Source organism: Pan paniscus, chromosome 11 (genome assembly GCF_029289425.2).
Source record: "Pan paniscus chromosome 11, NHGRI_mPanPan1-v2.0_pri, whole genome shotgun sequence".
In the NCBI taxonomy this organism is placed as follows: domain Eukaryota; kingdom Metazoa; phylum Chordata; class Mammalia; order Primates; family Hominidae; genus Pan; species Pan paniscus.
The window spans coordinates 41,795,031-41,809,568 of NC_073260.2; the positions used below are offsets into that span (position 1 = coordinate 41,795,031).

At 37.1% G+C, this 14,538-nt stretch overlaps 2 protein-coding genes across 6 annotated transcripts in view; one reads left to right on the plus strand and one right to left on the minus strand.

Annotated features, from left to right (window-relative positions):
- Positions 1-14,538, plus strand: part of XPA (XPA, DNA damage recognition and repair factor) — a 63,698-nt gene that overhangs the window by 35,322 nt on the left and 13,838 nt on the right. The window contains exon 7 of one of the 2 annotated variants that reach the window (XM_008974056.4): positions 7,672-7,959. The exons of the other annotated variant lie outside the window; for it this stretch is intronic. Coding sequence (XP_008972304.1) covers positions 7,672-7,688 — 17 coding nt within the window. The 3' untranslated portion in view covers positions 7,689-7,959. Of the gene's footprint in view, positions 1-7,671; positions 7,960-14,538 lie in introns of those variants that run through there. 2 annotated transcript variants of the gene reach the window in all.
- The window catches only part of NCBP1 (nuclear cap binding protein subunit 1), a 40,428-nt gene that overhangs the window by 11,571 nt on the left and 14,319 nt on the right, over positions 1-14,538 (minus strand). For 3 of the 4 annotated variants that reach the window (XM_003820612.6, XM_055117823.2, XM_055117822.2), the window contains 10 exons: positions 14,157-14,372; positions 11,799-11,896; positions 11,025-11,088; positions 8,487-8,597; positions 7,452-7,516; positions 6,632-6,694; positions 6,311-6,385; positions 3,626-3,729; positions 1,301-1,423; positions 206-308 (listed from right to left, as the gene is read on the minus strand). In XM_003820612.6, coding sequence (XP_003820660.1) covers positions 206-308; positions 1,301-1,423; positions 3,626-3,729; positions 6,311-6,385; positions 6,632-6,694; positions 7,452-7,516; positions 8,487-8,597; positions 11,025-11,088; positions 11,799-11,896; positions 14,157-14,372 — 1,022 coding nt within the window. The remainder of the gene's footprint in view (positions 1-205; positions 309-1,300; positions 1,424-3,625; positions 3,730-6,310; positions 6,386-6,631; positions 6,695-7,451; positions 7,517-8,486; positions 8,598-11,024; positions 11,089-11,798; positions 11,897-14,156; positions 14,373-14,538) is intronic. The other variant, XM_024930212.4, reaches the window with a different exon arrangement.

A 14,538-nucleotide genomic window follows, 5' to 3' on the forward strand; every position in this document is an offset into this window, starting at 1 on the left:
ACCATGTACATATGCCAACTGTACAAACAGACTGACGGAAGCCTTAGGATATGGATTTTAGCTACCACAAACCCAAACCCACTGTGTCCAATTATACACTATTAAGATCTTCATATTCAACAATCTTAGGTAAAAATTACCATACCACCGGTGTTCACCAAGCAAAATTCCAAACTCTCAAGCAAGGCTCTGTACTCATACATACTTTGCAAGAGCACTGAAGGAGTGGCTGAATGATTTGGCTGCCAAGTGTAGCAGAGTCTGTACAAAGACTTCTATTTTCAATGGGTTAAAACTGAATCCTTCATCTGAAAAATATTTTATAGTAAAACAGAAAAATGTAAGAACAGCAATTCCTTGGTGCCTTACCTGAAATGCTAAATAGATGGTTGCTCACATCTATACACAGATATTTGTGTAATGTTTTTTGGTTCTAATAAACAATAAAAGACCGTCACTGATTTCAAACACTGAAAATATGAAACCACTTGTAATTTTAAGTCTTAGTTTTATGTGACTGTCTTAATTCTATCATCCATTCCTTGAAAAAAAAAATCACACAGGTTTCCTTATTCATAGTCTCTATTATATTAATACCAAAAAAAAAAAAAACCAAAAAACCCAGCAAACCCTTAACACTTAAGCTTATGTCTTAAGATGTCTGACAACATCTGAATTTAATGCCATCATTTTGGCTTATGCTTTCTAAACTGATTTTCTCTAATATCATAATACAAGTTTCTTAGAGATATCCAAACAAAATCCCAGTAATAAATACCCAAAGGCCACTAATATCTTATTTTGATTCAGTAGTTTTTCTATGTGCATATCCATTTATTGATTCAGGCAACTGTATAAATTATTTTGTCAATTTTCCCACTCTTGCCCAGAAAAACTCCTAGGATTCTGGTTGGAATTATATGGTATATAACTGAGTAAATGTTAAACATTATTATTCTAATAGCTTAACTTGGAGAAAACATCCAACTTTATAACACACCAAGTCTTTCTATTCAGGAACTTCTCTATGGTGAAAGCAGGGGTTAAAAATCCTTGAATGGTAACATATTTCACTTTGTATTTACGATGAAGTTTATATTCTTAAGTAAGCTATATCACAGAAATGTTAGGATCTCTTTTTATATAAGGGGAAAATACCTGGGGTGCTAAGAACAACAGTCTGAACAGGTCAAACAGATATAGATATATTGCTTTAAGAGCATCATGTTGCCAGAGTTATGTTTATGCTTTAAGTTGGCCTATACATAGTTCCACTTAAGAAATACTGAATTCCACTTACCGTCGTCATCATCCTGGTTAGGATTTGGTACATCTTTCAGAATGCTGAAGATTTCATCATTGGTTGCCTTACTTTTAAAGGCAACAGCTAAACAGAGGGCAACAGAATGTCCAGGAAGAGAATCTAAACACAGAATTGGGGGTAAGGGGAATGACAGATCAGGTTTCAAGACTATTCTAATGAACAGTTAAATAACTGAGAAAAAATTTTTTTAAATTCTTCCTTTCAAAATAGGATGCTCTTTATCCCAAGGTCAATATTTAATCACATATAAATACCGTATGTGAAAGCTTTTTCTAATAGGTTAATGGTTTTTCACCTAAAAAGGGACAATTCTCATTTCAACAATTCATTAAGGACACTTAGCTAAGTAAAATTTAGAGCACAAGGTGCTGATCATCCTCAAGATGAATGGTAAGGAGAAAAATGGACACAGTTAAACTGTCTTTTAATGCCCTCAACTCTCCTGGGCTCAAAATCCCAGAACCAACGTACTTCTCTTTCATTTTGCCAACACCCATTTCCTCTTTCTTTCCTCGGGACCGTGGAAATGAAGTCTGAGTCTCAACAAGGTAATGGCTGCCAACTTCAGAGAGGTTTTGTTTTTGTACTTTTCTTTTTTGCTGAGTCCACAAGCTTGAATCTACGTAAGTCAGATGCTCACGTGATGGGACTCCTTGTATTTACTATTGGTTGGTATCAGTTGAGTCCTTATTATAAAAATTTGTGCTAATATACACCGTAAGGCATCACCACAGCAACAAGATATCTGCTTTTAATGTAAGGTAGACAAAGAGGTAACAAAAAAGGCAATCCTGTTATAGAGTATGAGTTACTGGAATGAATAAAGTAAATTACAACAGTCATGTGAGGACAGTCATATTACACCTGCTGTGAGCTTTTTCTCTAAAAAAAAGAAGGCGAAGAAAAACAGAATCCCCTGTCACCAGTCTACATTCTAGCTGGGGAACCAAGATATTCACATTAGACACAGCCAGGAAGCAATACAAAACTGGCTTGCTAAAGGTTAAAAAATATTTACAGCTATTGAGCTTGGGCTAGAATCTAGAAGGAGAAAAGGAAGTGGAGCTAGAAAGGGCTTTCCAGACTGGGGTAATGGCAAAGTCAAGAACAAGGAGTATGGAAAAAATAAAAAAGTACATGGACCTGGCAGAAATAGAGGTCCATGTGGGGAGAAGTGAAAAATAACAAAGTAGGAACAATGGTTATGAAGGCCTTGAATGTTAGGCGGAGTTATTCCTATGGGGAAAAAAGAAAGCTTAATCTTCAACAAAAGCCTGAGCTTTCTGATAGCAAAGACTATACCTTATCATTCTCGGAACCAGTACAGGACAAAACTCAAAACCCGGCACTTCTAAGTGCTGCATAAACCTTTGATCTGCCAAAAAGCACAGTGGCTAACAGCATGGCCACTCAGTTAGTGCACCTACGCCTGAATTTGGGCTCCACCACTCAAAAGCAATCTCATTCTAGCTTGACCTCTTGGAAGTCATTTCCTCATTGTAGTTTTGATAATCATATCTATTTTTCAGAGTTGACATAATGAAATAGGAAATGTACCAGGACCGACACAGTTTATTTCAAGGAAAACAGGTACAGTCAGAGACAGAGGTGGAGAAACAGGCACACAGTATGAAAAGCAAAGAACAGCAGAAAGTTGTGAGATACAAAGAACCTCTACACAACACAAAATGGAAGGATCATGGAGGGGCTGTGTTAAGTGTAATCTGCAAAGAACAAGTTGGAAAAACTCCACACCTAACTCTACCAGTGATCAACAATGTATAATACTTTACCTTCATTAAGTGTAAATACTATGCAAAGGGCAAAATGGCACATCAAATTACACTCCCTGATTTATGGTGCAATTTCAGAGATTATGTGACCAAAAGGTAAGAAAATCATAATTAAGAATTTACTTTTAAAGGCATACTGCCACAAATATGTGCATCTATGTTCTCAATACCACACCTGAACAAGATAATGAATTCAAGTAACCTCCATCACCATGACAAATACACGTTTTCAGTTTAGTAAGTTCTAACTATAAATTCATCTTGCTATACTTAACACATTCAAAAGAGAAAAAATGATAAGCCAGTAGTAATTAATTTTATCACAACCAAATCCTCAAAATGATGACAGGGCAAATAAAACAGTGGCTAATGATAGACCACCTTTCAAATACAGGAAATATAAACCCCAAGAAAAGAAAAAGTTCAATTTCTCCACTTTAAACAACTAACTTCAGATATACTTGAACTGGTACCTTTTAAAGACAGAGGGATTAGTTTCATTACTTACTGCTACTTTCATCTCCATACTTGTAAATGCAGGTTGGGTTTGCAGGACATAGAGCTGAGAAGGTAGGAGGAACAATATCTAATATACGCTGATGGTAAGACAACCTACAATACAAATAACAGCCTCAGAAAATATCTTTTATCAGTCCCATTCTTCGGTAACACCCAACTTACCTGGAAAGTCACAATCTCCAACAACTTGAACTCAGCTGACAACCAAGAAGTGAAAGGGAAAAAAAAATCCTTTGAGTTTTTGTCTAAGCCAGCACGCCAAATCTCAGGCATACTGCAAAACTCACTGGCTTGCACTGAGGTGCGGGTGAGTGAGCTCATGAGCCTGGTGGCCAAGTATGTGGGGTGATGATGGGGCATGGTGGAGATGACTGCACGCTTTGGAAACTGGCTATATTCTATCAAATAAATAAATATTGAGGATAATGGAAGCCAAGTTTGTTACTGCCTGAGAAGGTATTTACAAATCATGGTAGAGAAGAAGTGTAGAAATAAGGTATTGAGTTGGAATTGGAGGCATATATACACACAGGTGGACATAAAAACAGTTATGGATGGATGGATGTGTGTCCACCAAGAGGCTTAGAACCAATGACACCCCAATGGCAATGAGCATATCAAGTGCCCAGATCTTGGCTCCTAAATACCATATTCCATTACTACTTTACTAGAAACTAGGGCTCCATGAATAAATAGATGATTCCAGCGATAGGGCAAGAAAACGCAAGATGATCCTAAACATGTTGTTCTAGAAAATAAGGGAATGCTCAATGAATGGCTGGGGATGTTAAAAAAAAAAAAAATATATATATATATATATATATATATATACACAGAGAGAGAGAGAGAGAGAGAGAGAGCGAGCTTACCGGGGCTCCTCATGTACATATCAGGGACAATTTGGGCATCAAAATAAATAATCCTCATAGTTTATAACCCATCGAATGAAATATAAATTAATTAGTCCCTACTGATATATAAATAAAGGAATAAATAAATGGGGGAGAAAGGACAGCTCTTACAGAAGGCTCACTAATAAATGTAGAAAAAATAATGGAATGAGAAAATCATCACTTGGCAACCATCTTAGTGGTAGCTGCTAAAAGCAGGATGGAGATCTGATGAAGAACAGAGTAAGAGTAAAACTTCAGAATATCTAAAATACTAATCAATTCTACTAAAGGGAAAAATGGTGAGGTTAAGGTAGAGAAAGCTGGCAGATATTGACATGACCAGGTGGATCAAGATTAACATTACCAGTGGTGGGAATCATGTGCCTCTAGAAGTGACACACCAAGAGCATTAACAATTTAAGACCTCAGTCTGCTCATGAGAAATATCAGAGCAATCCAAGTAAGGTCTAGACTCTTTCAAACTGGTAAAAACACAAAGATAGAAAAAGAGTTAAGTGTTCAAGACTGAAGGAATCTGAAGAGAATGACAACTCAACACTATATATGTAACTGGATAAGATTCCAGACCAGGCTGGGCACGGTGGCTCATGCCTGTAATCTCAGCACTTTGGGAGGCCGAGGCGGGCGGATCACGAGGTCAGGAGATCGAGATCATCCCAGCTAACACAGTGAAACCCCGTCTCTACTAAAACTACAAAAAATTAGCCAGGCGTGGTGGCGGGCGCCTTTAGTCCCAGCTACCAGGAGACTGAGGCAGGAGAATGGCGTGAACCCGGAGGTGGCGCTTGCAGTGAGCCGAGATCGTGCCACTGCACTCCAGCCTGGGTGACAGAGCAAGACTCCATCTCAAAACAAAACAAAACAAAACAAAACCAAACCACTCCAGACCAGACAGGAAATACAGGTGTTGGGACGGCTGGCAAAATTTCAGCAGCACCTGTGAATTATGTGGTAGGACTGTACCACAGCTAATTTTCTGATCTAAAAGGTTGTATGCTGCCTAGGTAGGAGAGTGGTTTTGTTTTGGGAAGATATGTAATGGAACATTAAAGGATAATGGGCCATTACATCAGCTGGGTATGCAGCTTATTCTCAAAGGAAAACCAACGTAATGGGTCTCTAGGGAGAGACGAAAAGGGAGTGAGCATGAGAGCAAACATGATAAAATGTTAATAGCTATGGAATCTAGGTGAAGAGGATACAGAATTCTTTGTAATGTTGTGCCAACTTTTCTATAAATCTGAATTCATTTCATATATAACACCTTTTTTATTTTTTTGAGATAAGAGTATCGCTCTGTCGGCCAGATTGGAGTGCAGTGGTACAATCTTGGCTCAAAGGACTCTCCTCCCTCAGCCTCCCAAGTAGCTGGGATTATAGACGTTCGCCCACACGCCTCGCAAATTTTTATTTTTAGTAGAGAGGGGGTTTCCCCATGTTGGCCATGCTAGTCTGAACTCCTCACATCATGTGATCCACCCGCTTTGGCCTCCCAAAGTGCTGGGATTACAGGCGTGAGCCACTGCGCCCGGCCTGTAATATCTTTACAAGAACTTACTGGCTTAAATTCACATGGAATCTATATGGCATGGTTGCCTAATTTTTCTTAGCCTAAATCTTGATTAAAAATGGGATGGAAGATGAGTAAGTGGATTTTGAATCCAATATTCTGAACACACATCACAAGTGCAGAGAAGAGAAAAAAATCCTCCCAAAGAAGTTAAAAGTCCTAAACAAAGGAGAAAACACAAAAAACTTACCTCATACATTTTTCTAGAACTTCTCTTACAAACTTTGGTTTGGGACTTTCAGGATCTTGACTAAGACAATCTGACCTAAGGAGGAAATGTAGTTTTATCAATGCTTACATATAATCTGCACTTACACCCATTTGTACTATAATTATCTGTTAACTTATAACAACTTACAAGTTTTGTTAAGTTATAATTGCACTTGTAACTATTTGTACTTAACTACAAATAGTTTCCAAGAAATTAAATATTTCAGACACTTTTATGTTACAGTTTTAAACATTAGTAGTTTTTTGACTACAGAAAAAGATAAAACACACTATCACTTACCAATCTTCCCAGCTCCAACGGAACTGGAAGTTACTTAGATGATGAGAAAACCAATTAATAAACCTACGTAGAGAAGGGGGAGGTAGGCAGAGAAAAAGGAAGAATGACTGGGATTTAGAACAGAAACTTATATAAGCCTTCAAACAGATAAAACCCGATTTTACAGAGTTAATGAAAAGCATATTCCCCTACATGCAGTTGTATCTTCTGCCAACTCTCTTTATCCTTTTTAGGTCAATGACAGATACAATTCTAGTACCTGTTTTGTGTGGGCACCTAACATGTTTATTATTTAATTCTCACAACTTCCAAGGTACATATTATTTTCTCCATATAAAAGATGATGAAACTGAAGCAAGAAAAAAAAAAGATTTATGAAATTGTAGGCCAGGTGCAGTGGCTCATGCCTGTAATCCCAGCTACTCGGGATGGAGACTAAGGCAGGAGGATTGCTTGAGCCCACAAGTTCAAGGTTATAATGAGCTATGCTCATCCCACTGCACTCCAGCCTGGGTGACAGAGCAAGACCCTGTCTCAAATAAAAAAAATAAATTGCAGATAAAACATTTTATAAATGGCAGAGCCAAGTATAGTCTTTGATACTTGACTAGAGAATGAAATTAAAGAAAATCATAGCATAGACATCAAAAAACGTAATGTTACATTAAGTATGAGTCTGGTTATTATACAAAGGTTATTTTGGGAGGCAAGAAAAAAAACTAAACATGGAAATTCTTAAAAATGTCTTAATCAAATTCCTTTATGAAGTACAGGAAGTAAAAGCTGCTAACTCAGCTCAGCAGTAAAGCGATTACTGTACCTGTCTACACAGGTAGTGTTCATTGTGTCCAAACGCATGTATAGCATTTCAGTTGCCTGTGCAAGCTGTGAATTTAGGATAAGGAAAACTATTCTCCACTTTTATCCCAAATAAGTTGTAACAGACAAGAATAGAAATAAAACATTTCAAGTCTTTATAATGATTAATAATGCTGAACATCTTTTCACACAATCAATCTTGTTTTTGTGTTTTCTTACAGCTTTGAAATATCAGTGATGTATAATGAATCTGACCTGCATACACTTGTGAAATCAAGATAATATTTTCATCACCTCCCAAATTTCCCCATGCTCCTCCATACGCACAGGCATACATTGTTTCATTGTGCTTAGCAGAAATTGCTTTTTTTTTTTTTTTTTAACTGAAGGTTTGTGGCAACCCTGCAACGAGCAAGTCTACTGGCACCATTTTTCCAATGGCATCTGCTTGCTTCATGTCTCTGTGTCACATACTGGTAATTTTTACAATAAAACAAGCTTTTCCATTATTAATTGCGCAATTCCATAATAAAACTTTAAAAAATAAGAAGATGCTTTCTATGTATGAGCAAAGAAAGTGTTTTTTTGAGATGGAATCAACTCCTTGTGAACACTGCTGAATGACAACGAAGGATTTAGAATATCATAGAAACTTAGCTAATAAAGCAGTGGCAGGGTTTGGGAAGATTAATTCCAACTCTGAAAGAAGTTCTACTGTGGGTAAAATGCTGTATCAAACAGCAAGCATCACATGCTTCAGAGAAATCTATTGTGAGAGGAAAAGTCAATCTAGGCAACAAATTTTATTGTTGTCTATTTTTGAACTCCCTGACCCAAATAGTGAAGGATGTATCTACATATGTATAGGTGCATATGTATTTACAGACATACAAGGACACACATGTAATACACACACACAACACACTTCAAAAGCCACATTTTTTACCTACAAAATTTAAACCCACAAGCAGAAATATTTAATAATCTTTTAAGACCAGGCCAAAGAGATTAAGTTTAAAAATAAAGAAAAGGATACAACTTGGGGTAGAGAGCCAGGTTGAAGTTTGCACAGTTCAATGAGGAGTGTTGTGTACATCACATCAATGTGAGGGGGTGCTGGAAGTTGAAACAGCTCTGCAAAGATCACCTACAAAAGAATCATGAGTCACAATTCAATCCAACTGCTATCTTTGCACTTCTATTAGAAAGACCTTAACATTCTAAATCTGAGCTCTAACTCCATGGCATTCATAATGAAAATGGAATTACGTTTTAATATTTAAAATTATGCTCTTTCAAACACAAAAATCTAAAACTGAAAACTGTAATGAAAATTTCTTCTCTCTATAATTCGATCAAATAAAAACACACAAAACTAATGCTTATTTGATCTACACTCCTCCCAGAGAACTATGCAATTAAATTCCAACTTTGAAAGCACCACAGCTGAGCCAGGATGTACAGCTTTTTGAGGGGCTCAAAAGATCCATGACAGTTTCATTCCTATAAATAACTAGAACTCTTAGGCTGGGCGCAGTGGCTCACGCCTGTAATCCCAGCACTTAGGGAGGCTGAGGCAGGCAGATTACTTGAGGTCAGGAGTTCAAGACCAGCCTGGCCAACACGGTGAAACTCTGTCTCTACAAAAAATACAAAAATTAGCCGGGTGTGGTGGTGGGCACCTATAGTCCCAGCAACTTGAGAGCCTGAGGCAGGAGAACTGCTTGAACCCAGGAGGCGGAGGTTGCACTGAGTTGAGGTCGTGTCACTGTACTCCAGCCTAGGCGACAGAGCGAGACTCCATCTCAAAAAAAAAAAAAGAATTCTTTTAGACTTTGGGGTCAGGAAACAAGAAAATCAAGTCATTCCACACTGTTACTTGAAATAGATGCCCAGATCTTTCTGGCAGTCCAAGACTTCTTTGCCATGCCTCTTATTCAGAAACTTCCTTCCTACTCTCTCTGTATAATTGGTGGACCACCTGCCTAGAATTCTAAAGCCCTAGTCTGCATCCTTTACTCTTACCTATCTCTCACACTTCTACACTTCGGTCTGATGAATTTCTATACATTTTGCAGATTTAAAAATGACATTTTGCATTTCAGACATGTCATTGAGCCAAGTTCACAGCATTAAGTATATCCAAGTTTTGTAAAGATAGGAAATACACAGTACTTTTTTTAAAAAGGCACAAAAGTGCAATATTAATAAAATGTGAACCTTAATACATCCTATCAGGCCCAGCTAGCTCAGTCGGTAGAGGATACGACTCTTAATACATCCTATGCTGTCTCTTTCATGAATACTATTTATTTATTTTGAGACGGACTCTCACTCTGTCACCCAGGCTGGAGTGCAGAGGCACAATTTCAGCTCACTGCAGCCTTGACCTCCTAGGCTCAAGTGATCCTCCCACCCCTAAGTAGCTGGCACCACAGGTGCGTGCCACCATGGCTGGCTCTTTCCTTTTTTTCTTGTATTTTTAGTGGAGACAGGATTTTGCCATGTTGCCCAGGCTGGTCTCGAACTCCTGAGCTCAAGCTATCAGCCTGCCTGAGCCCCTCAAATTGCTGGAATTATAGGTATGAGCCACTGAGCCTGGCCCATGAATACTTTAATATAAAGACAATGCAGTGGGCTGGGCACAGTGGCTCATGCCTGTAATCCCAGCACCTTGGGAGCCCAAGGCAGGCAGATCACGAGGTCAGGAGTTCAAGACCAGCCTGGCCAATATGGTGAAACCCTGTCTCTACTAAAAATACAAAAATTAGCCGGGCGTGGTGGTGTGCGCCTGTAGTTCCAGCTACTCAGGAGGCTGAGGCAGAAGAATTGCTTGAACCCCAGAGGTGGAGGCTGCAGTGAGCCAAGATCACGCCACTGCTCTCCAGCCTGGGCGACAGAGCAAGGCTCCATTTGGAAAAAAAAAAAAAATGCAGTTAACAGTTTGACTCACGTGTCAAGTGAACACTGTTTTTTGATATAAATCTCTATAATGTATTCAACTGTATACTAACATCAACCTTTTGTATGAGTTAATATGAAGTCAAAAGTGTTGCTACTCTATTTCTAAACTGCTTGGCTCTTTAGATTTCTAAGAATAAACGATGATTCATCTACACTTTGTGTTACAGGAAATAATACACTAAGTTTATGCTAGTACTGAGAGGCCAGATAAACACAATTAAAGATATGTTATCTGTCTAAAATGATATTTTAAAGTATTTAAATCACTTATACGTCTGTTAAGTGGACAATGTATTGACAGAGCTAGAGGTAACTTACATTATCCACAACTATCCATGAATGAAGACATACTATATAAATAACTTATAGGCAACTCAAAATTCCATTTGGCTACTGGTTTCAATCTCCTTTTTTCTCTTTACTAACATGGCTAATAGAGCACCAAAACCGACAGCAATTTCCTCGCTTCTGTTAATTCTGAATGCTGGACAAGTAGCAATAAATAAATAAATAAATAAATAAATAAATAAATAAGCCAAGAGTAGATCATACTTTAAAGCCAACAGAAAGATTCTGAAACTCAGAAACACGCTCCACATGGAATTCATACCTCAACTATGTGGTAGTTCAAGGGGATCTTGTTCTTCCCTGGATAGCTCACTAACTGTGCAGCACTATAAAAAGTGTAATTTAAGTTTAATAAGTATACGAAGACACAAGAAAAGTCAAATAAGCAGTTTCAAAAGCAATGTGTTTAGATATAAGCAAAGAAAAATCTTTTTTGAAATGTCCTAGATTTCAGTTACTTCATTTAACTATGGCATAAATTATTCTGTCTACCACAAGGAAAATCTTTACTGCATCCAAAATTTCTTGAAAGATCAAAAGGAGTCTAGGTAATAATACTAAGGAAGCATATTCAGATGTACTAACTTAAAGAAGTTTTAATAGAGTAGATCACTCTCATAATACTATATTCATTTCCACCTTAAAATCTAAACCAAACTTTCCAAAGTTTAAGAAAATTTTATTTAAAAAAAAAAATTCCAAAGCTTGGGTGTCTAAATGCTAGAAAACAGAGCAAAACTATTGGTATCCAAACCCAAAATAACTTGCCATTCAAGCTCTCCATAGCATATGCTAAATATCCACACCAAACACACTGGCATCATACGCTTATTACTACAAAGCACCTTGAAAAGTACTATACAAGGGTGAAGAGCCTCGAGATAGTAAAGCAAGTGTTTTTAGAAATTGATTTTAGCAAGACAGGGAGTCAGGAAGATAAAATTTTCTTACACTCTCAACATATATTTTGCTCTTACTGAATTATCAAAATTGCTGCTTTCTCTCCCTTCTAAAAGTACCATGAAAAGAATCTTACCAAGTCTTCCTTTCCTTCCAGTGGGACTTAATGATGCAGTGAAGATTCTCTTCTATTACAAATCTTTCCACTGAATGACTCCCTGGCATGACAGGACCCTGGAAAGAAAACCAAATGTGTACACTACAGGCCTAGAAAACAGATTTCTTTTACTTATTCAACAAATATTTGAGAGACTATTACGTTCCAAGCACTAAACTGGGTGATGGGGATAAAAGTTCTGAAGTGTTAAAGCTCTATATTTCAGGAAATTCCATTGTCATGTTCACTTACACCCCAGAGTATCAGCTGTAGTGTTTTTTCTACTACATCTCATACCTAACCATACAACCACTGCCTACTTTACACACCAATTATTATATGAAACTAATTTTGGATAATACAAGTCTTACAGAGTTTATTTCTTAAACCAAGAATTATTTCCATTAATAACTATGTAGAGAGAAAATTCTATTCAAACACCACATAGCCATAAAAAGTCATGCATGAATTGAAAAATGCCCATAATATACTGTCTAAGCTCAAAACATATTCCCTACATGGCATTATTTTATTCTTAAGTATATTCATAGCAAACAGGTTCAAAACACACAAAATAAACCTTTAATAATGACTTTTGGATGATTCTAATCTTTTTTTACAATTTCTAATGTTTTTTAATAAACAACTTGTAAAAGGCCAGAACAGAAACAAAATCCTGTTCGTTTTGGGAGTAATATGTATTTTATATATTTATACTCTTCTAGCAAGGGATGGATATGCACCTTACAGAGGTGATACCAATTAAATATAAATTCAGAAGAAACAAATTTTGAGGTCCCATTCTAGTTTCCCCTGCACACACAAAAAATACCCGACCACAAACATTAGCAGTCTTAAATGTAAACCAGATTTTCAGTTAGACATATCTAAGTAGATCATTACATAATTTTGACTAAAGTATTTGGTTACATATGGAATATAGCAAAGACGGCAGCAAGCTGATAATTTTGTATATGTAACTGATTATCTGAGAAATTTTTATTCCAATATAGATTACATATATACTAAATTCCTACTGGTCATTAGCAGTTTACCATAGAACAGAAAAGAGACAATAGAAGAAACTCAAATTTGACTTAGGTGGTAATATTAATTTTTATGGCAATAGTTTTCAACTGGGGGCAATTTTGCTCTTGAGGGGACACTCTCTGGAGATATTTTTGGTTGTCAAAACTGAGGCAGGGAGAGTGCTATTGACATTTAGAGGGTAGAGGTCAGGGACACCGCTGAGCATCTTACAATACACAGGATAGTACCCACAATGAAAATTATAAATTTTCTTAATTGTACAATATACAATTATAACAGTACAATGGCTGCCAGGAAACTTGACTTTGAAATAAAGAACATGTATATTAAAAATGATAAAGTCAGCTTAGACTAATCTTTGGAATTTTTTAATTAAAAATACTTCTAACATTTGTTTTCAAATAATCATACAATATGAATAATCACAAGACAGGCTGTGTTGCCTAGAGAGGGACCATACCTAAAACTAGGTACTTTTATTGAGAAATAACCTTATTAAGTATAATTATGGACAGGTGTAGTGGCTCATGCCTGTAAGCCCAACACTTTGGGAAAACGAGGCGGACGAATTGCTTGAGCCCAGGAGTTTGAGACCAGCCAGGGCAACACGGCGAAATCTCAACTCTACAAAAAATTTGCCAGGCTAGGTGACACATGCCTGTGGTCCCAGCTACTCAGGAGGCTGAAGTGGAAGGATCGCTTGAGCACAGGAGGCAGAGGTTGCAGTGAGCTTAGATCTCACCTCCAGCCTGGGCAACAAAGTGAGACCCCATTTCGAAAAGAAAAAAAAAAAGAAAGAAAAATTGCCAGAATGACTGAGCATTCATCATGTGACAGACACTGTTCTTGTTCTATGCATTTTACATGTTAATAATTTAATCCTCATAACATGAGATATATACTACTATTATGAGATGTATACTATTATTATTACCTTCAGGAAACGAAAGCACAGGGAGGTAAATAACCTTCCCAAATTAACACAGCTAGTATTTGGCTAAACCAAGATTAAAACACAAACCAACGTAGCTCTAAAAACCCAAAACCCACACTCTTAGCCTGCAAACTGTGCACGTCTCTGTAATCTATTTACACATGCCAAATATAATTTCTTGCATAATGAGGTGATATCATTCACTGAATTAAAAAGTTAACTTCATTGCTACTGACCTTCTTAGATAAAAACAACTCAAAATTAAAACATACCACAGGCATAATTCAAGCGGGATTAACCCACAAGCACAATGCAACACAGGTCATATCTAGGACTTTTAGTCGGTCACTTACCTCGGGATCATCTGTGTAATCAAACATTCTGAAGATGACCCTGGGCATTGGGTACACTGAATCTTCAGTGTGAGGAGGTGGTGTAAAAGGAGGCAGATTGTGCTGCAGTGCTTCACACAGGATGCTGTCAAAGGCAAGATAAGGTCTTAGGATGTGCCGTTCCTGCCAGCGATCCTTTTTCAATTTCTGAATCTGGGCCCACAGGCAATCTAAATACTAAAGACAGATTAATTTTTAATCATTAATATAATTAACATTTTGACTAGACAAAATGAAAAAATCACTACCCTTTAAAATACAGGATACAAAAGTAAGCTAACTTGTAAGATGGTACAAAAAAAGGTGCTAAGTTTTTGTTTTTATTTTACTTATAAAGTCTACC